The 23,211-nt window shown below is 40.3% G+C and overlaps 1 protein-coding gene across 1 annotated transcript; it reads left to right on the top strand.

Annotated features, from left to right (window-relative positions):
• Nucleotides 1-5,287: 5,287 nt before the first annotated feature.
• On the top strand, nucleotides 5,288-21,547 carry LOC134745678 (transportin-3). Its single transcript, XM_063679796.1, has 11 exons — nucleotides 5,288-5,566; nucleotides 5,705-6,595; nucleotides 13,192-13,371; nucleotides 13,684-13,847; nucleotides 14,302-14,515; nucleotides 14,812-14,967; nucleotides 17,145-17,347; nucleotides 17,789-18,109; nucleotides 18,505-18,683; nucleotides 20,417-20,657; nucleotides 20,963-21,547. The coding sequence occupies exons 1-11, from the start codon at nucleotides 5,444-5,446 to the stop codon at nucleotides 21,021-21,023; spliced, it is 2,733 nt and encodes a 910-aa protein (XP_063535866.1). The 5' UTR covers nucleotides 5,288-5,443; the 3' UTR covers nucleotides 21,024-21,547.
• Nucleotides 21,548-23,211: the final 1,664 nt, after the last annotated feature.

Here is a 23,211-nt window from a genome sequence, read left to right as displayed (position 1 = left end):
TCAGTGGGCCTATTAATGCAGTCCAGACAACGGAACAATTTATTGCCAATCTGATTAAATTGTCCGATGAAATCAGGCCGTGCGGATGCAAACGTCAATTTGGCTCGCAGATTTTGACCGCCGATTATGACCGATATAAATAAAACCGATAAAATGGAGGTGCGGACGCAAGAATAACAATTTGTGACGACTAGCATTTTCGTTTGGGGGCATTTTTATTTTCAAATGTTGATTTTATTCTCAAAGGTTGATTTTATCATCCCGTCTCTTCTTTGTTTTCTATAGATGCGGCCTACCGCGTGCGCCCGTAAGGGATAGACATAGATGACGTCATAAACGTGGGGATACCATATTGGTAAAAATTACCCCAATATTTGATATCACGTTGGGGCGATTACCCTGGAGGCAAAGTTAGCTTATTGTTTGACGGTAATAAAATTGTTGAATAAAATGTCAATGGGCCGTTCTTTTTAGGCGTATGAACAATGAAATACCTCCTATAATTCGCGCAGGTGGTACACAACTAAACATGTTTAGTAAATAAAATGTATTATGAGTTTTAATTTAAAGAAATCACAAATCGCAATCACACCAATTAATGTACACCACATTTAATCTTCACAACATTTGTTTATTTATTTTTTTTGGAATTAGAAGTACGAAAAAACTTCAAGGTCAAAATTAACCATAAAATTATGATATTTTCATCTGGTATCCCTAACATGATTGTTATGCAGCTAAATTTAGAAGAAGTTTAAAAATGGCTGACCTCAGACTCCTACCTACCTACGTAATTTGGGCGGATAATTTTACAAATAATGTTTTGTTAATTTGCGTAAATAAGAATAAGAATAAATTTATTGAGAATAATTAGAAAGTGGCATGCACAAAAGGGTGTCCGGTAAGCCCCAAACTAGGCTGAGCCTGTATCTTGGGACTCACCAAAACAAAAAGAGTATGAAACAGTTGGAACATTGGACAAATTAAATCTAGATAACTTAAAAATTATGTGTGAGAATGGGTGATAAGATGATGAAGTTGTGCTTGTGAGGGTGTGTATGTGAATGTTAGTGTGTGTATGAGTGTGTAAGGTGTAGTGTAGGAGAGCGAAGCGAGCGAGGCAGGACAACTAGAAGACAAACCTAAAAATAAGAATGTATTATACCTTCAGTATCATTGTAGGATAGGGTCACAAACCATGTTTTAAAAAATAAAATAAAATAAAAATAAAATAAATTGATTTTATTTCAGGCAAGCACCCATATAACACACAGAATTACCTATGAGACAAGTGTAAAAAGTTAAAATTAAAAATAACAGTTAAAAATCAATAATTATATATTTAAAATTACAATTTAAAATAAAATAAAATAACCTACTACTTCCGGTTCGCATCTTGATGCAGAGACAGCCAAAACCTACAAATTGGACTTTGCAAATCCTCACTAATTACGGCAAGGATACAGTTTTCAGTGCTGCGCATCCTACTCCAAAAGGACGCCACTCTCGAACGAATTACGGCAAAGAAATCGGGGACACGAGCCTCCGCAAACATACTCGACGCACTACACCACCTTGGCAACTTCATCAGGATTCTGAAGGCGTCGTTAATTGCTTTCCTGGTGAAGTTGGTCCAAAGTTGCCCTGTGTAGAAGCATTGACAGAATGCTCTAAAGAGCGTCACTTTGACCTCGTCGGAGCATCTGCCAAACCTGCGCGCGAGCATGTTGCACCTCACTGATAAGGCTCTTCTCTCTCGCTCGATGTCTTTGTCGTCCTTCAAGTTTTCGGTTATAATATGCCCGAGGTATTTAAACTGCTGCACCCTTCGAACAGGTAACCCGTTTAAAAATACGTCCAGTATCCTCTCCGGACCCTTTCCCGCCTTAAATACAAGGTATTCAGTTTTAGAGCCATTATACTTCATTCCGTGAGAAATCGCATATTTCTCACAGAAATGAAGCAACCTCCTGAGGCCCTCAGCCGAGGGGCTGAGGAGCACCATGTCATCCGCATAGCTTAAACTATTAACGCAGACGCCACCTATGTGACATCCGACTCTGGTGCTCCTCATCCCCACAATCAGGTCATTCACGTAGAGGTTGAAAAGGTCCGGAGAGGTTATTCCCCCCTGGCGAACACCGCATTCTAACCTATACTCGTTAGAAGTCGCTTCACCCCATTTTACGTAGTTCGTTTGGTTTTCGTACCAGTATCTCAACAGATTGGTGACCTCCGTAGGAACTGTAGTGTTCCTAAGTTTACTCCATAGTAAGTTATAATTTACCAAGTCAAAGGCCTTACTAAGGTCGAGAAAACATGCATACACTGATGTTTCACGTGTAGTGTAGTAGTTGACCGTGTGCTTTAGGCTCATTATGGCTGAATCCGTTGAGAGACCAGGACGAAAACCAAACTGAGCGTCATCTATAATACACCCCTCCTGAATCAAAGGTTGCAGCAGCCTCTCAAACACTTTACCGACCACTGTACCTAGAGATATTGGACGATAATTGCTGGCAGATCCCAGATTCCCGGTTTTGTTCTTAACAATAGGCACTACAACCGTCTTCATAAGTGCATCCGGTATAAAATTATACCGAATACACATATTAAACAGGTTGCATAGCCTAGTAGCAATCCACGGTCCTGCATGGAGAATGTGCTCAAGACTTAGACCGTCATATCCTGGTGACTTGCCTTTGGTCATCGCTTTTAAGACGCTAATAATATCCTCAGTATTGAATTGCTTTACATCAGTCTTTTTAAATGTCTCATCTCTAATGCTAAGGTTGGGCACATTCTCCACGGACAAGGGACTAACCTTGAATCTGCCAGCAAACATGCCCGCTATTTCCTATAAGCCCTCCACTGAGACCGGTGACTTCTTGGAGAAATTTAGTTTTTTAACAGATTTCCAGAAATTAACAAAGTTTTTCCCTCTTTGATGGGTAGCCAGTATACTAAGTTTAATTTTCTCTTCGTTATTTTGGCACCATTTAAGTTTATTTTTGAATGTTTTTCTATCTAACCTCATTTTGTCATATACCGGTCCAGTAGAGGGCTTACCGGCCTCCGCCCAGCACTGAAAACTGACCCTCGCCCGCTGATGGTGGTCTTGGACATGGTAATTCCAACCAACTACCTTTTTTGCCTGTCCTCTGCTACCAAAATGCGACCGTGCACTCAGCTCGCACCTTTCTGTAAAATATTTATTATATTAGTATAATAGTCATTTACAAATGCATAGTGATCTTTCAAATTACACGTTTCATTTATACATCTCTCACATTCAAATTCCTCTTTCATTTTACTTAGCCTAATATCACAGATCATAGCATATTTCTTTATCTGACTAGAGTTACGCGTTCCCCACAGCACATTATTTCTCTGGGGTAATACATCATTAGAGCTACAGGTTGAAGGATCACGAGCCACCAATCCTATATCGCTTTTAACTATCATTGGAAAATGATCTGACCATAACACGTCATTCTTAACTGTTATTGATTTAATTGTGTCCCATCCCGCTGCCGTTACTAAACAGTGATCCAACCACCTGCGGCTACCGTGTGCTTCGCTGAGGTAGGTATAAATGTCTGCATCGCGACCTAAAAATTTAAAGTCAGCGCATTCCCACATATCATTTTCTTCACAGAATTGAAAGAGTTCGCGTCCGAACCTCGCGGTAGGGTGCGCGTTAAAGTCACATCATAGTCATATGCGATTTGAATGTCACTATCCTCAACTATTGCACTGATCTTAGATAGGTAGACAGTCCGTAAAATCCACAATTTTTATTTAAGTTTAAATTTAACATTGGATAAGGTACATGTTTTTAGATCGATTATTTTGCAGACAGAGTTATAAATGTAAGGGTGCATGAACGAAGCAAATCTCTTGGCGTGAGATGTTTGGACAGCAGGTATTGGGACTCTATATATACGTCTGTTCATAATAAGGTCTCTTAACGGTAAGTTTGTAATACTTTTGTGAACTCTACACACTGCGTTGAGAATAAATAATTGTCTGGCTCTAAGGAACCCCGTTTCATTATACATTTTCACATTTTTCATGTTTCATTCAGATTTCCTACCGACTCGCGGTAGGAAATCTGAAAGGTTTTCTTAGCATGACTTTGATAACAGCACGCTGCGCACGCTCAAGTTCGAGGAGTGCCATCTTGCCTGCGCTGCCCCAAACTGCAATACAATATTGTATAACAGATTGGCACAGGGCATGGTAGACAACGCGAAGGACACTAAGATAATATAACACTAAATAATTGTGATATTTTTATTGAAATCGTTTGATTCTACATTGCTTTGAGTGTAACGTACCTAATTTTACGATGTTATTCTCACATATTGTGTTAAGAGGAAGGTGTAAAATACCGTACTTACGTGTGAAAGGTTATGTTCTCATATTTTTGCTCAGACGGGCTATTACAGCCGATTACAGAACACTTCACCATTATTCTATCAAAGTTCAAGCATTCAAAACGCCAACCATCACTATATTTCATAAGAGAAAGCACAATTTCATACAAAACAACAATAATTAAACAAGCAACGAACAAACATGACGTGTCACGTACTTATTTGTTTGCCACAACCTCGGTTGTGGCAGCGTTGGAAAAGTGAAACTATGACAAGGGCAAACAATAACAGCGCTTTCTCTGCTACTCCTACTGAAAGATACATAAGACTATCCCGTTCGGTCATTTTCCCCCACCCCTCATGACCGATCCAGTTATACTAGATTAATGGTTCCGGGCTTTCGGCTAGATCCGATCTTGTTTGTTGATACATGTTTCTTAAGGTCCCTCCACACTCGTGCGCGAATCGCGGCGAAGTTTGCTAATCAGTAGTGTAGTGTCGTCCCTTTCAAATCAATCTAAGAAAAACGGGACGACACTATAGTGTTGCCACTTTTCAATTTTTACTCTTTTTTGCCAGACTATAGTTTGTCAAGGGACTTTCTCATTTCAGGCGTAGACGGAGAAAGCCATACTATCTTTGTCTAGCACTGGTTCTGGCGCCCAAAAGAAGGGGATGAGTGTAGTTTTTTTTGTTCTTATTTACTGACAAGATTTGCTTGACCAACTATAAATTACTGAAATCAATTTCTTTTCTTTACCATTTTTTGGAGATCCTCATAAATATCTTATGAGGTTCTATTTTTATGTTATTTAATTTAATTACGTGTGTCATTTTAACATTTTAACTTCGGTAAATAAATAAAAAAAAGTATCAACACGTCAAATTTAGATCTTGCAATTTACTTGTTTGTGGTTTCCTTCATTCGGGCATTTTTCATTGGACTGTTTGTTTGATTATTTTACTCCGATATTTCGTGGTTTTCTACATACAGTAGTATGTAACTTTTACTGTTTTGATAGTGTGGTGTAGAGGATCATCCTCGATTCGGAAGTGAAAACATCATGGATACGCCGTCAATGGAAACTATATACCAGGCCATAAGTGCTCTCTATGATAACTCCAATCCTAATGATAAGGAAATTAAAGAAAAGGCTTCCAAATGGCTAGGAGAAGTGCAAAAATCGGTAAGCCGCTTTCCGTACCTTAGAGTCCATAGTTAATTAATTTAATCCGTTCATTCAGTAATAGCTAATTAATAAGTTCATAATGTAGTATAATCGTTTTTATAGTCTAAACAAAACTAGTTTTGTTTTTTTTTTCAGATTCATTCATGGAAAATAGCTGATGAGTTGTTACAACAGAAGAAGGATATTCACTCGTGTTATTTTGCTGCTCAGACAATGAGGTCAAAAGTGCAGCATAACCTATCAGAGCTTCCAGAGGAAGCCCGTGCGTCTCTTAGGGACTCCCTTATTGCCCATTTAAGAGGAGACATGTCAGAAACTAGTCAAGCCATCCTCACGCAACTGTGCCTGGCCCTTGCTGACCTAGCATTACAAATGCCTACATGGAAGAACTGTACTAGTGACCTAATTAAATCATTTTCTGACAGAAGTAACCCAGCTTTATTAGAAATTTTAACAGTACTACCGCAAGAAATTGACTCTTCTAGTTTGAAATTAGGAGAAAACCGACGTGAAGATATAAGACAGGAATTACGGACAAATACTGATCTAGTTACTATGTTTTTGAAAGAAAGCATAACAAGTACACAGAACACACAGCTAGCACTTAAAATTATAAAATGCATGACATCATGGATACATGTTAGGGCAGTGAACATTCAAGAAATTCCTCAGAATGCTGTAATAGCATACTGTTTGCAAGTTCTAAGAGATTACAATTGTATAAACACACTTCATGATGCAGCATCAGACTGCCTGTGTTCATTGCTGCACACACTAGAAGAAAATAACAATAATGAAGAGATAGAAAGACTATTATTTGATAGCATAGCAGCTTTAGAAGAGTGCTATCATTTAGCTGTGGCTCATGAAGAAGAGGACAAGGCTTCAAACTTTGCTAGGATCTTCACAGAATTGGCAGAGACTTTCTTGGAAAAGATCATTTCTGCCACATCAACAGGGCAGACCCACTTTGCAATGAGATCACTAGAGTTGGCCCTAGTATGTGTTGGACATCATGATTATGAGGTAATATTGTGTTAAATTAGGTTAAGCATTTAATTTTAATACATCTATGTATATACTTGAGCCATGGCAGAATGCCGGGATAATGCGAGGAAGATGATGATATGTATATACTTGAGCTGGGCCTAATATGAAGTTTGCCAAATACAAATATTTGGCCAAATGTTGTGTTCAGATCTTACCGAACTGAATATTCGGCCGAATTATTCAGTTCATTTGTATCATTCTATTAAACCTTCCTAGGCAATTCCCTAGAAACAAACAAAAACATAACCTGATGAAAAGAGAACTTAAAAGCACACATCACATTTTACAGTGTTGCAACAAGACAAACATAATAAAAAATATTTGCCGAATATTTGGCACTTTTACCTGAATAATTTGGCGGAATACGAACATTGGAAAACTTATTAAATATATTAATAACGGGTCACTCACGTATTTTAAGTCGAAAAACTTCGACTTAAAATATGTGAGTGACCTGTTATTAATATATTTAATATTTCTTTGTCTCGCTGAAGTTTTGTTATTCAAATTGGAAAACTTGTTGAATATGCTGCATACCGAATAATTACTCAGGCAAACGCATTCACGGCCACACTGCCTCTGGCGAGGCATGTCTCCACAGACAGCTGCTGTGCGCTGCAATTTCCTCGCGAGGCGGCTCGTTCTGTGTCGACCCGCCTATAAAATAAAATAAAAAAGCCTTTTTTTCTAAGCACTGAGTTTCCCTAGTTACATTGCATATATTGTATACAAAACATTTTATTTGAAATTTGGTTTTTTTAAATATTCTTGTTTTGTGCGTTAGACCCCTTCTGGGTGAAGGCCTCCTCCATCGATTTCCACTTGTCTCTGTCTTAAGCCATTTGGATCCAGTTTTTTCCAGACGTTTTTTTGATGTCTTCGTCCCATCTTGTACATGGTTTGCCACTACGTCGTTTGCCTAGAGGGCCGCCCCATTTTGTGATCTCAGATGTCCACCTATCATCATCGAGTCGTGCCACATGACCTGCCCGTCGAAATTTCAATTTTTTCGCATAGCACTTCTTATTTTAGTGTGCCGAACTTTCTAAATTTTTTTAATTTTCAGGATGCTGCGTTCCATGGGTCTTTGGCATGTAGTGATTTTGTTCGAGACCTTTTTTGTACATTTCCAAGTCTGGCATCCATATGTTAGGCACGGAAGTATGCAGGAGTCCATTATTTTTCTTTTTAATTCAATTGACATATTACTCTTTAATATTTCTTTGTAGCTCCAGAACTTGTTCCAGCTTTGTCGTGATCTTCTTTCTATCTCAAGCTTGTTGTTGTTGCTTTCAAATCCGATTTGCTTGCCGAGATAGATATACTGTTCAACATACTGTACTGGTTCATTTCTATGGTGATATTTTTCTTTATGCTGTTTGTCATGATTTTGGTTTTTGATAGGTTGACCTCCAAGCCTACTTTTTTACTAGCTGCTTGGAGTGTTTCCATCATGTATTGTAAATTTGCACTTGTTTCAGCTAATAGGACCAGATCGTCTGCGAATCTTAGGTGTGTAAGGCATCTTCCTCTGATTTTTAAGCCATTGTTTTTCCAGTCTAGTGGGCTTATAACTGATTCCAGTACAGAAATAAATAATTTTGGCGATAATGGATCCCCCTGCCTAACTCCTCTTTTTATGGGAAAGCTGCAGCCTGCTGTCTCTAGTTTGCTTTTACTTGTGCTTTGTTTATATATGTATTTTATTATTTCTATATATTCTCTTTCTACTCCTTGGGTTTTCAGTGCTTGCCAGATACTGGAATGTGAGATTGTATCAAATGCTTTTTGGTAATCAATGTAAGCTATGTATAAGGATCTTCGTTTTTCATGGTATTTTTCGATAACAAGTTCGAGTTTGTGTATATGATCTATTGTTTTTTTTTTTTTTTTTTTTTTTTTTTTATCTGGTTTTTATGGAGGCTTTGGACACTAGGTGAACATGTCAGCCTTATGGGTGCTATCATAGTTCCCTACTCAAGGGAGAGGTCAATAAAGTGGTAAACACTGATTGCTTTGTCCGATATAGAGAAGCCTTTTCGGAATCCCGCTTGCTCTACAGGTTGTGTTTTTTCTAGTTGTTTGCTTATTCTGCGGTCTATAGTATAAGATTTTGTATAAGGTTCATAAGAGGCTTATAGGCCTGTAGTTGCCCATGTCGTTAGGGTCTCCTTTTTAACCGACTTCAATTTCATAGAAGGAGGAGGTTCTGTATCGGTTGTGGATGTTTTTTTTTTTTTTTTTTTATGTATGTTCACCGATTATTCCGAGACCCGTGGTCCGATTTGAGTAATTCTTTTTTTGTTCGAAAGGAGCTACTTCCAAGTTGGTTCCATATTAATCTGGTTCTGATCTGATGATGGGATCCCTGAGGAATTGAGGGAACTCCTCAATTTTTAAAGGCACATGTATGGGGATTTGGGTGTTTTCATAAGCAACTTTAGCATTTTCTCTCGAAAACGACCAATTTGATGAATTGCACCTGATGATGATGATTGTTTTGAAGATAGTGATGATGATTTTTTTATTGTAGGATGTTCAGCGAATACTCCGAGACCCGTGGTCCGACTTGAACAATTCTTTTTTTGTTTGAAAGGAACTACCTCCAAGGTGGTCCCACATTAATCTGGTGCTGTTCTGATGATGGGATCCATGAGGAATTGAGGGAATTCCTCAATTTTTAAAGGCACATGTATGGTGATTTGGTCGTTTTCTTAAGCAAATTGAGCATTTTTTCTCGAAAACCACCAATATGATGAAGTGGAGCGGATGATGATGATTGTTTTGATGATAATGATTTCAGCGATTACTCCGGCACCCATGATCCGATTTGAGTTATTCTTTTTCTGTTTGAAAGAAGTTACCTCTCCAAGGTGTTTTCGTAATATTTTTGGTTTTGATTTGATGATGGAATCCGTGAGGAATTGAGGGAACTCCTCAATTTTTAAAGGCACGTGTGTGGTAATTTCGGTGTTTTCTAAAGTAACTCAAGCATTTCCTCCCCAAAACCACCAATTTGATGTAGTGCAACTGTAGCCTAACCACGAGTTTGACACTAAATATTCTTCGTAACTTACTTTGTACACTAATATGCTAGTACGAGCGAGATGCATAAACAGTAAGTTACGCACACGATAGCGAATATATCAATGTCAAACTCGTGGTAAGGCTACTGATAACTTCCCTCGTATGTGTATTATAATTTTTGATGTAGGTAGTGTTGGAAACAACCAAAGAGACTGAGAGGTGAAGGTAGAGGGTATTAGTGTTTGGGGGGTTTGAGGTTGGGGGTTGAGGGGAGGTGAGTTGATGGGTTGGGGACTGTGGGGTTGGGAGTTAAGGGATTGGGGGTTAGGGTTAGAAGTTAAGGGGTCTGGGGTTAGGGGTCGGGGAATGGCGGTTGAAGGGTTGGTGGTTTAGGGTCGAGGGGTTCAGTGATCAGGGGTTGATGTGCTGTGAGGTTGAGTGATCACCGGGTTTGAGGGATTGGGTCAGTGGCGGGGCGGAGAATGGATTTAGTGACAGGAATGATTTCCCAGACGGACTCGAGGAAAATTCTGATTATTTAATAAAGTTTACGAATTTACAGTTAAACATCATTATGTTTTTCATTCATGCGTCACGCTCTTAACAATGTTTTAAAACTAAAAATGGAAAAATAAAAACTTTTATAAAAAAAAAGATAAACCGACTTCAAAAAGGATGAAATAAAATATTATCCTTTTTAGGGTTCCGTGTTTAAGTATATGCGTTACCAACTGATATTTTTGAAGTCGGTGCCAAGCCAAGTACTCCAAGTAGTAACAATACCAGTCAAAAATAATCAGCTTTATGTCTATAAATCCCATTACAACTGTACAAATATTATAAACGTGAAAGCAATTATGTCTGCCTCTTTGTTACCTTTTCATGGCTAAACAACTGAACCGCTTTAGCTGAAATTTTGCATGAAGGTTCCTTGAATTGTTTTATATTTTGAAATGTAGTCCTCTGGATAAGCGACAGTCCCAATCCCACACTTGCGTGCTATGACTGTTCAAGAATTAGTAAGAAATGCTCTTTAAAAAAATACGACGACAAAACGTATTAGATTTACACTAACGTGCCGACAAGCATGGTACGAACTGCGCCAAGAAGGTTCAACCGTGTGTTCTGTTCTGAGGTGTACAGAAAGTTCGTTTATTGTCGTTGTGTACGCTGCGTCTTACATAGGCGAACACTCGCGAACGCGAAGCGAAGCGACGCGGCCGGCCCAAGGCGTTCGCGTTCGCAACGAGATCGCCCTCGTAGGACACTTCTATATCTATGTATCTTTATCGAATTGCACCAAAATCATTATGAATATATGGTTTAAAATTTGGCTTGGCACCGACTTCAAAAATATCAGTTGGTAACGCATATACTTAAACACGGAACCCTAAAAAGGATAATATTTTATTTCATCCTTTTTGAAGTCGGTTTATCTTTTTTTTTATAAAAGTTTTTTTACATAATAACTAGCTGTTGCCCGCGACTTCGTACGCGTGGATTTTTATGTTGGTTGTTATATATTTTAATGAGCATAGAACATTATGCAGCAAAAGATATCAGTAAGGACGGTAAATCATTTGTTAATAATTATACAGCGCATGAAATTTGTCTTTCATAAAGTACGAAGTTTCAAGCTTCTAAGTCCTAACTGAAAAAAATTGTTCTCCATATAATCCCTCTCAACACTTCGATTTTCAAGTGCACTATTAAAAAAAAATGTTCGCTCCCGCTGCAAACTTAATTAATACAAACTTTTCAAACACGGTGCAATCAGTTTTCATCTATTTTAATATAATGCCCTTTTACCAAGTTTCATGTCTCTAGCTAAAACGAAAACTTGTACTACATATAAACTTACATCCCCTTTTTAACACCCTTAGGGGTAGAATTATTAAGAACGTTGAAATAACTTTTTTTGTAATATTATACAATGCCTTTCTTAGAAGTTTCAATAAGCATTTGTAATGGATTCAAACTTTCAACCCCTTTTTAACCATTTTAGGGGATGATTATTTAAAAACGCCTAAACTACTTTTCTTGTATTCTAATAATATGCCTTTATACAAAGACTGAAGTCCTGTACTCAAAAAAAGGTTTGATCTCCATACAAACTTTCAACCTCTTTTTTACCACCTTGGGGGATGAATTTTCAAAAACGCTGAAATTAGTTTTCTTGTATTTTAATAATATATCTTTTAACGAAGTTTCAAATTGCCAGCTTAGAATAAATCTTGAACCCCATACAAATTTTGGACCCCCATTTCACCCCCTTGGGGGATGAATTTTGAAAAACCCCTTCTTAGTGGATACTAACGTTATAAGAACTACCCATTGTGAAAAATTCAGCTCTCTAGGTCCAACGGTTTGGGCTGGGCGTTGATTTAAGTGAGTCAGTCAGGACTTACGTTTATATATATAGATATAATCTCAGATTCTGACCACTGCGAGGGAGTTTCTGCTGTTTCTAGTATTAAGTTGAATAAAAATGCGAGTGGAGTAGCTAATATTTCAATTCCTAATTTTATGCCTTCGTTTCTTATGTTGTCACAGCCGGGTCTTTTTTCAGATTTTAGTTTTTTTACAACTTGAATGATCTCAGCCTCATCAATTTGTTGTATCTGATTTTCTTGATTTAAGCATGATTCCATTTCAACGTTATTGTTTTCTGTGTCTTGAGTAGCACTGTATAGCTTTTTGTAGAAGTTGGTAGCAATGGTAATAATATCTGTGCGGTTTTGTGTTGTTTCGCCTGACTGTTTTAAGCCTTGTATCCAGGTTTTATTTGTTTGCAGCTTTTTGTATGCCTTTTTTAAACCCCAATGCCTTGATCAAGATAGGATTGGAATGTCTTCAATCTGTAGTTCTTGTAATGCGATTTTATATGTATATTTACTAGTGAGTTTATATAGAGCGCATAGTTCATTCTATTCCGACCTAGATTTTCCTGAAATTCTTTGTAGTTGTTGTCTTCTCTGTATGTCCGGTCCGGTCTCGTCTCGTATCGTATCGTATCTTATCGTATCGTACATATTATAATACTTTTTTTTCTGTTTATTCCGTGTAATTTGAAATACATTTTAACCTTTAATATGTTCTCACTACTGAGGTGAAAAATTATGTGTGCAACACGAGAGCAAAGTTATTTACACCTCGTGTTTTTGAGTCCATCGCTACGCTCAAGATTCTACCTTAGAATCACTCGCTTCGCTCGTGATTCAATTGTAGAATCTTTCGCTTTCTCGGGACTCAAAATAAACACTCGAAAGAAAAACCAACTTTCCTCTCTTGTTGCACAAATAACTATTTCATATACTTCTATCTTATTTCCAAATCTTAAGGTTAAGGATATTGGCTTCTAATTATTTATCTCTACTTTGATATCACATTATTTTTTTTAAAAGCATTACATGCTTTTCCAAATTTTTTTATAAAATTCAAAAATCCAACCACAAAAGCCCAATACTATTAAATGTCTGTTATACATTGTTATAAATGTGTCATACAATGTTATAAATGTATGTCATACATGTGTTATATTTCAGGTAGCTGAAATTACATTTAATCTATGGTACCGTTTGTCTGAAGATGTCTACCGCAGAGACTATCAACCTCTAACAGATGCATTTAAACCACATATAGAGCGCCTTATTGAGGCTCTGGCGAGGCATTGCCAGTGTGAACCTGATCGCACACAGCTTCTGGATGAAGGGGATGATTTCTATGTAAGTATAATAAAAACTTTTATTTTTTAATGTTAATTATCTGTATTGTATTGATGATAGGGGTAGCATCGCGAAAGGTCACGAAACCCACAATAACGAAAACTCGCTAACAGGGACATTCCTTCAGAAGTTGCTGCTGACATGGCCTCCTACTTCAGCTGCCACAAATGCGGTCTTCGCAATGAGAGACATTGTCCCTCGCGTGCACTGCCTTATAATGATAAATAGATTGCCTTCTATTATAGTTTATTCTCTTTGTTGAATTTTTCAACTTGATTACTATCTAGTAAGATACGGCTTTCTTGTTTTCAGGAGTTCAGAGTGAAGGTAATGGAACTGATCAAAGATGTGGTGTTCATTGTGGGCTCGAGCTCTGTGTTCCGGCAGATGTTTGCCACATTGCAGGCTGACTTGTCCTGGGAGCGCACTGAGGCTGCACTCTTTGTCATGCAAGCTGTCGCCAAAAATATTTTACCGTGAGTTATGTAGTACATTATGTAGTAGCGAAATAAGTAGCACAAGCTAAATGTATCAAAAGTTTTAAGCCAAGTATGGTTTTTCATTGAAAAGCTTTCTCTTTTACTGCGATAAAAAGTTTAGCATCATCTGGGTAATCAAAATTATAAAAACGTATAGTTGCCACCTCAACGAAATCAGCTTAGTAGTATTGACACTACAACAGAACACATCACACAACATAATAAAATCCTCTTCCTGTACTTGGGTAAAAATGTATTATATCTCTTACTGCTTAGACACTCATTCCTTGCCTTTAACTTGATTTTGAAGGTTTTTCTGTTTAAATAAACTGGTATAATTAAAGCTAACAATGGCTATTAGGCAGTGTTATGGTTTCCACTCTACGACATTTTATTAAAGATGGTGCTGCTGTAAATTTAAAATTATTTTTTTTTACTTTTGTGTTTATAGGGACGAATATGAATATGTTCCAAAAGTGGTGGAAGCAATACTTTCCATGCCTGAAGGTGCTCACCCGGCAGTTCGGAAAACGTGCATCCTGCTCTTGGGAGAGCTGTGCGACTGGATCGAGAGGCATCCCACATGCCTGGAGCCTTGTCTGCAGACCTTAGTGACGGCGTTGCAGGAGCCCAAATTGGCTCCGGCGGCTGCTACTGCGTTACAAGTACGAATTTTTTTAATGTTGGATTATTAAGTTTAGTTGATAGTATTTTGTCAAGCGGCACACTGAGCTACGAGACATACTCTAACTCAGAATAAAAGGGCTTAATAGATAGAGAGTATTTTGTATCTTGGTGCATTAAAACCCGCGTTCATACTATTTAAATTGGGTTACCCCTCCTAATTGTGCTTTGCCACTAATTGAGTGGGGTGAACTTTTAGGGCCGTAATACATTAAAAATATATATTTTGTGCACTATTTATTGGCCAGTCTAATTTAGCAAACTTTCTTCACGGCAGAACATCTGCAAGGCCTGCAGCAAAGAGGCGGCCTCCCACGCCGTGACGTTGCTCCGCGCGACGCGACACCTGGACAGCCTGGCGCTGCCGCCCGGCGCCGGCGCCTCGCTGGTGCGCGCGCTCGCCAGCGCACTCGCCTCGCTGCCGCAGGACCAGGTAACCTTAGTTATGAGCTCCTCAGGTTAGGTTTATAGGTCCCGTAAACAGTAGCGATTGTAATCGTGGCGGTGCGCTGCCACGTGGGCCGTAATTTGATTCTTATGCGACCGCGACGACCTCAAGTGTGTACGTGGACATTGAATATATATAGTAAACCAGTGAACGAATAAGCAAATGTACCTCGGAGTTGTAAGTCGGAGAACAACTAACTTGCTGGATGTCAGTCACTTCGGTAAATTGCCGCTCGTAACGTCAGAAAGTTTTCAACAAATTAGCAATGCTGAAATTGCTAAATATCCTATGATTATCTGAAGTTTCCGTGCTACATGTTTACATGCCATAAAACTGTTAGTCTGATCAGTCCTACAACTCGAGGAAACCTTGCGCATAGACAGTTGTAATGCTGAAGCGGTGTTTATATTAGGGGATTTCAATGCACACCCTTATAATCCATTTTATTATGAATTAGATAATTTTTGTGTGGATCATAATTGGAACTGTGTTGACATAGTGAGGCTAGGTGTGGGGTCCGATACATTTACATTTTTGTGTGAAGCGCATGGGACGACTAGATGGTTAGACCATTGTGTAGTAACTAACTCGGCCCTAGACTCTGTTAGCAATGTTTACGTGAACCATGACATATTAGGATCAGACCATTTCCCACTCCTGTTAAAATGTAATTTAAGTGTGATTAGACCTAAGGTGCATAGATTACACGTAACAAATAATAATGATGTATGGGGTGAGCGTAACCCTTATGAAATTGATATGTATACTGTAGAATGTGAAAACAGGTTAAAACTAATTGATATACCGAATGTATGCTGTAATAATAAATTGTGTAATAATGTACATCACAGGAATATAATTGATGATTTATTTGAACAGGTGGTATCGGCTTTGAGGGCGGCAGCAGTGGCAGGTCGTGAGGGTGGGCGAGGGGGTCGTGTAAAAAAACCAGTTCACGTGATGGGATCCATCCCTGGCTTAGCTCATAGGGAGGCTCGGGACAAGTTCAAGATTTGGCTGTGGAATGGTAAGCCCACGTCTGGTCGTATTTACGATGAGATGTGCAGCTCAAGGCGCGTATTTAAGTCGAAATTAAAATGGTGTCAAAATCATAGTGACCAAATTAAAATGGATCGTCTGGCCGAACTGCACTCCAAGCGCGACTTTCGACTTTCGAGGTTTCTGGAAGAATACCGCCAGGTTGAATGGTAAACCCGGCCTCCCTGTGAGCATTGATGGTATAAGTGATCATAAGTGTATAGCCAACAGGTTTAAGTCTAACTTTGCCATGAAATCACCCCTAACGGGACAGGTTAGGGATTGTTGGGTGCCCGGTGCTGAGCTCGTCAATGAAGACCGGATAGTACAATTCACTCCTGAGGACCTTGCTAAAACTATAAAGACAATGTCTAGAGGCAAGTCTCCAGGTCATAACGGGCTCAGCATTGAGCATTTGCAGTATGCGGGCTCACACCTGCCTAGACTTTTGGCCATGCTGTTTAATCTGTGTATTAAACACTCATACCTACCAAAGGAGCTAATGAGAACGGTAGTAGTGCCGATTATTAAGGACAAGACGGGTGATATTGGAGATAAATCCAACTACCAACCTATCTCATTGGCTACTTTTCCATGCATATTGTACCACTTTTTACACGAGCAGCCTGTGGGTTAAATACACACAGAAGGCATACAACGCTCTCCGTGTTCAATACAATAATGCGTTAAGGGCGCTGCTGCATTTGCCGAGGTTTTGCAGCGCCTCGGCAATGTTCGCGGAGGCGCGTGTGGATTGTTTTTACGCCACCATGCGCAAGAGAGCGACCTCAGCAGCGCGGCGTGTGCGCGCCAGCGCCCTGCTGGCAGTCGTCGCCGACAGGCTTGACGGTCCATTTATGGGACACTGGTTGTCATTGCATGCACCAGTGTCCCATAACTGGGCTAAATGACGTAGGGTATATACTAGTTAAGTTATATTTTAGTAATCATTGTTGACATTCTTCTTCTTAATTTTGCTTTTATTATTATTTTGTGTCGTCATGTGCTTGTATTATGGGCTAAAAGCCTGAAATAAACGATATTTTATTTTATTTATTTATTTTTATAGCAGACACATGTCATCTTATTTTTTTTCTGGCATAAACACGTAATTTCACCTGCAGCTGACGGTGGCGATGCGAGAAGCCGCCTCCATCCAACTCGGCACGCTGAAGGAGATCCTAGCCGGCAGCGGCGGCGACTCGGACCCTTGCCCCACGCTGGACCTGCTGGCGGCGCTGTTCCGCGAGCTGTCGCCGCGCAAGGCCGACGCCTGCGTGCCCGCGCTCGGCGACGCCTGGCCCGTGCTGCACGACGTCTTGATCAAGTACTGTTTAACTCTCCGCCTTAACTACCGATACCTATGTACTTAGGGCCAGGTGCACCGACTAAACTATGAACTACCTATAAACTACAATACAATATTGCGAATACCTTAAAGGTGATAGACGGTTTGGTGCAACCGACCCTTAGCGCCACTTGCACAATCCCACTAACCTGGCTTAACTCAGCGTCAAATTGTACTGGGAACCATTGTAACTCACATTTATTAAACCGTTAACCCCGGGTTAGTAAATGGTGCAAGGGACTTGATTTCCTCCTACGCTGACATCGGTCGCTGATGCCGGTCGAGCGTACGACGCCGACGTCCGCGGCAGATTTTTATTCCGACGGTACGGTCCGAGTGTAAGTTTTCGCATTCGATATAAACCTTGTGCTGGAATGGAACGTCGCGGTTATTGTGTTTGTGCTTGTGCGTCTGGGGCAGGTACCAGTCGGACGGGCGCGTGATGGAGCGCGGCTGCCGCGCGCTGCGGTTCGCGCTCCGCTGCTGCGCGCGCCGCGCCGCGCCGCTGCTGCCGCACCTCGCGCGCGCCATGGCCGACATCTACGCGCGGCACCCGCACTCGTGCCTGCTCTACCTCGCCAGCATCCTAGTGGACGAGCTGGCGCACGAGCCGCAGTGCGTGCCGGACCTCATCGACCTGCTCAAGGCGCTCATGCCGCGCGCCTTCGACCTGCTGCAGCGGGAGAACGGCCTCAAGGATAACCCGGACACCGTCGACGATCTCTTCAGGCTCTGTATCAGGTGTGTTATAAAAGCGTGTAAGGATCGATGAGAAACGTTCCCTCCTAGTCCTTGGCGGCTAGGAAGGGACGAGACAATTGGGATGAGTCATTTCGACACATCCTTTCACAAATGGCTCACGAATGGTGTACTCAGCTAGATTTGGACGCACCTTATGGAATGCCAACAAGCAAACTGACCAGAACCACGATATGGCTCTAGAAAGTTGTGGATTGTCGAAATAATGAATTATGACGCCTTTGTCTCATACAATAATATATTGTCGACCGCAACTGTACTTGTTTAAACTTGTAAATCTAGATTTCTTTTATTTATTTATTTATTTTATTTCTTCAAAGTCAAACTATCGATATACTTATTATACTTGTCTAAATTTCAATCCGTTTATTCGCCAGGTTCCTGCAACGCATCCCACTAGAGTTCCTCTCATCCGGTGCGATGCCGGCGATCGTGCAGTGCGGCACGCTGGCCACGGCTCTAGACCACCGCGAGGCTAACTGTTCTGTCATGAAGTTCCTGCTCGACCTGATCTCCCGCGCCACCACCACCCGGGAACAGAACAAGGAGATCAAAGGTAAGTGCGACTATTGAGTGTGATGGCCCCAGCGCTGGAACACCGTGAGATAACTGGTCCATCATGAAGTTCCTGCTCGACCTGGTCTCCCGCGCCACCACCACCCGGGAACAGAACAAGGAGATCAAAGGTAAGTGCGACTATTGGGTGTGATGGCCCCAGCGCTGGAACACTGTGAGACAACTGGTCCATCACGAAGTTCCTGCTCGACCTGGTCTCCCGCGCCACCACCACCCGGGAACAGAACAAGGTAAGTGCGGCTGTTAGGTGGTCCTTATTGTCTGTCGTCAATCTAACACTATTATAGTGGGACTACTTTTGATCATCTAGCTCTACATGGTTGAATTCTAGTTATATGATGCCGGTTTAAGGCTCCGTCATACAGGCGCGTTTTGCGGGCGGGGCGTGAGCGGGGCGCGACGCGAGCGCATCGCGGGCGCGATCCGCGCGTGGACGCAGCGCGCCGCGCGCTTCCACCCGCTTTGATCGCGCCCGCGCAGTCACACACAACACAGCGCGCGTTGCGAGCGGTTTGGTACTTCTTGCTTGGACTTCGGAAATATGGACGTTGAAAAATTGATTAATTTAGTTTAAAAAAAAACCGTTTTATATGATTTGACGAATAAAGACTACAAAAATGTGAATAAGTTCGAGAACAAATACAATTATTTTATAAAAAAAATTTTTTTAAGTAGTCACACTACTATATATAAATTAAAAACTGTGATAGATGTCATATATTAAAGAAAAAGTGACGAAGCCCTCCAGTGGTGAAGGCCGGATTCGAACCGGCGTCTTTAGCTATCGCGGCTAACGCCATGAACCCCTAGGCCACCCCGCCACGGGACAAAAATGTGATTTTCAAAAATCGGGTGTGGGAGAACATAGGTAGACAATTAAATTCGGATGGTGCGTATAGTTATTTTATTTGTAGCAAGGAACCACATTGTCGCTTACCATAAGGACGAAAATTGCATGTATCTTTATATGAAAAACCTGCCAGAGCGTGAGTTTTGGTTGTCACCTGACGATATGCACGTCAATGTGAAAGAAATTGTTGTAGTCACCCAACCAGTAGGTACTAAATTGATAAACAAAACAGTCATAAGTCTACTTATTTTAATAATAATTAAATTTAAGAATTTGTCTCGATTTCATTATGCCAAATCCTCACCCTAATCATTCGCATACCTAAACATAATTTATAATGTCCAAAAACTAACCTAAGGGCTCCTCTTGCATGTAGTAGTAGACTGTCCAAATGGGCATTTGTATCGTTCATATTTGTTAGACATTTAGAATGTTACGTTCATATTCATATATAAGATAATCCAATCGATTTAATTTACTGCAATTATCTTATTTTGTCGAAACGTAGGGAAAACTTTAAAAGGCATGAATGTCCAAAAACTATTTCTGCTGAGGGCCGAGACTGAGCGCGAGGAGGTAAGTAAAATTCTAGTTGACTACGGAACTCTAAATGCTACTTAACTGAGCATTTGATAGGACTTTATAAATTACTAAAAGGTTTCTAAGAAAGCTGATTGCTTCCCGCGAGAGAACGGTGCGCGCGGGTTGTGAGCGCTGCGCTGGCGGGCCGCGAGCGTGACGCCGGCGCGACGCGCTGCCAAAGTGCATACCCACTTTATGAATAGAAAAACTCGCCAACTCGTCGGGTATAATAATGTATTGTATTGTAGGAGGGTTGGAATAATGCGTGAATCTGTTGTCAGTGCTAGCGGACGGCATCCTGGTGGAGTACGGCGGGTCGCTGACGTACGCGCTGCTGGAGTCGGCGGTGCTGCACCTGCACGCGTACATGCTGGGCGAGGTGGGCGAGGTGGTGCTGGAGCTGGTGCGCTGGCAGCGCGCGCGCGGCGCCGACGTGCTGGCGCCGGCGCTAGCGCGGCTGCCCCGAGGGCCCGTCGCCGCCACCGAGCACCAGTGCTGGAACTTCCACCAGCTCGCCACGAGGTATCAGCCCACATTACAACCACCTTATTCATAAAATGTAGCAAACCTCTGTTAAGAGGCAACAGGAGTGGTCATTTCTTCATACAAACGTACTCGACTGTTTCCTTCGTGGTTTTTGAAGCTGGAGCAATGAATTTTTCAACACAGAAAATTTTGTTTTTTAAGGCGTACGAGCACCAAATATTCGCAAAAACGGCCTAATTTACTAGGCCGCAAAGAGAAGCATGGTATTCAAAACTGACTTCAATTAGTCTAAAAAGCAAAACAGTCCAACACAGATAATATAAAGTGTATTTTTGTTACAGGGCGGAGAAATGCAAGGAAATGACGCGATTACTGCGAGACTTCGCGAGGTTGTATCGGTAACTGACAGAAAACTCAGCTCAACCTAAAACAACATTATATGTATTAAATAGAATTAATGAAAAGTTATATTTCATTATTTCGGAAAACTGACAACTACGAATGTCGTTTATAATTACAGTAGGTACGTATGTACTCTAACCAGACTGTTTGAAATATTGTAACTAAGTAAAGTAGAACTACTTTAGCCTTTCCCTATTAAATAAATAAATATTATGAACGAGCAATAATAAAGAAAGACATATGATTTATTCACTGTCAAAATCATTGTTATTTTGACACAATAAACTGGAATATATAAATTATTCCACTGTAGCAATCTCACTACTCTTGTCTGAATTATTGACGACTGTGAAAGATTGATTTGAGTTTTATGTGTTTCGAATGAAACCATTAACCAATGAATCAACTCGGTGCGAGTTAGGTAAGTATGCAGTTTTATTTCTAAGTAAATATATTTTGTTATATACTCTCTTTTATTTCAAATGCGATTTAATTGTAAATATTTATTAAAAATGTTTACTTTATATCTTGATCTTTTTTTTATTAGACATTTGTAACTAGCTGTGCCCAGAGATGGGCAAAATGTAATCGACTAACGATTAAGATTACAAGAATTAATTGCGACTGACGATTGAAAACGACGATTGATCAATCTTAGTTGTATAGAGTGCAACTAAATTAGTTGCCGATTGATTTCGGATAACTAAATTTTGTAATCGACTAATTAGTTAGACTATTTTCTCGCGACTAACGTTAGAAGCAAATTGAATAGAATACCTCGGTATGGCTATGTTGACAGACTGATTAGGACATCTTAACGGATGTTTAAAAATAAAATAGTCATGTATTACTTACGATATTTTGACCGTTTCTAAGGAGTGAGATCTGTTCTCACTATTATTTTCTTTGACTCAAATATAACGTTTCGCGAACATGTCCAGGCCGTGGTCAAGACTGCATACAAAAGACTAGGTTTCGTTCTGCGCAATTCCGCGCCCCTGACTGTGGAAGCCACACGCGTGTTGTATGCGGCACTCGTGCGCAGCATTCTCGAAACGAATGCAGTGGTGTGGAGTCCGCATGAGAGTAAATATATACTTATGCTAGAGCAAGTCCAAAAGTCGTATCTTAGGGCTATATACAAAAAAATACACACTTATTATCCGTATATGTACCCTACTCTGTTTCTGCAGGGACATCTAGGGTACGACTCGCTCCAGTTGCGGAGGTTGCTCTCTTTGGCGAAATTCACGATCGGTGTTATTAGAAACACAATAGATAGCGTAGCCCTTGTCGAGGCCTTCATGCGATTATTTGTGCCTAACCAGTACATTCGCGCGCGGCGTCACCCGCTGCTGGCGGAGAGCACCGCGCGCACGCGGGCGCACGCGCAGGCGCCGGTCGCGCGCGCGCACGCTCTGCTCAACTCCGTGCTCGAGGCACACCCGGAGTGTGATTTATTTGTGAGTGCAATTGGACGACTGATGATTGAGTGTAAGAGAGTGATAGAGCGAGAGATGCCTGTAAGTAGTATTATATAAGTATAATTAATATTGTTTTGAAAATACTTTTGTACCCAATGTATAAATACTGTCTCCCAATTTGTGCCGCTGTGGCTCTAGCTGTTAAGGTACAATTGTCAACTTAAATAATAAATAATAATAAATAATAATAATAATAATTTTGCTACTAAAGTAGTGCATCTCTCTGAAATTGAATTAAATTTCTCTTATCTAAGGGTAAATAAGAACTGGGGAATCCAAACTAACATAGTTACAACATACGAGTACCTCCGTATGTTACATACATACGTACTTGTAGTTACATATTGCAAGATAAAAAATGCAAAAACGGGCGACTACGTAGTTTTAATATAGATTTAATCGTGAAATTTAGTCGATTGAAACTAAAACTAATTTAGTTGTTAGTCGAACATTCTCACAACTAATTTAATCGCAACTAAATTAATCGCGATTAAAAAATGACGATTGATATTTTTAACTCTTTGTGTCACAGATTTTTGTTTATTATAATAAAAACTTATTTTTTGCATTTATTTATTGATTTGAGCTAATAATATGAAAATCCATGACTTTTTTTCATTTTCCGTTTGAAGGGGGTGTTTTATAGGGTGGTTAGTAGGTGTAACCACCGTGAAACAAGTATACAGTCCTATTTGCAAAAATAT

Source organism: Cydia strobilella, chromosome 1 (genome assembly GCF_947568885.1).
Source record: "Cydia strobilella chromosome 1, ilCydStro3.1, whole genome shotgun sequence".
In the NCBI taxonomy this organism is placed as follows: domain Eukaryota; kingdom Metazoa; phylum Arthropoda; class Insecta; order Lepidoptera; family Tortricidae; genus Cydia; species Cydia strobilella.
The sequence above is the reverse complement of the archived record's forward strand: the minus strand, read 5'-3'. Positions and strand labels throughout refer to the sequence as shown.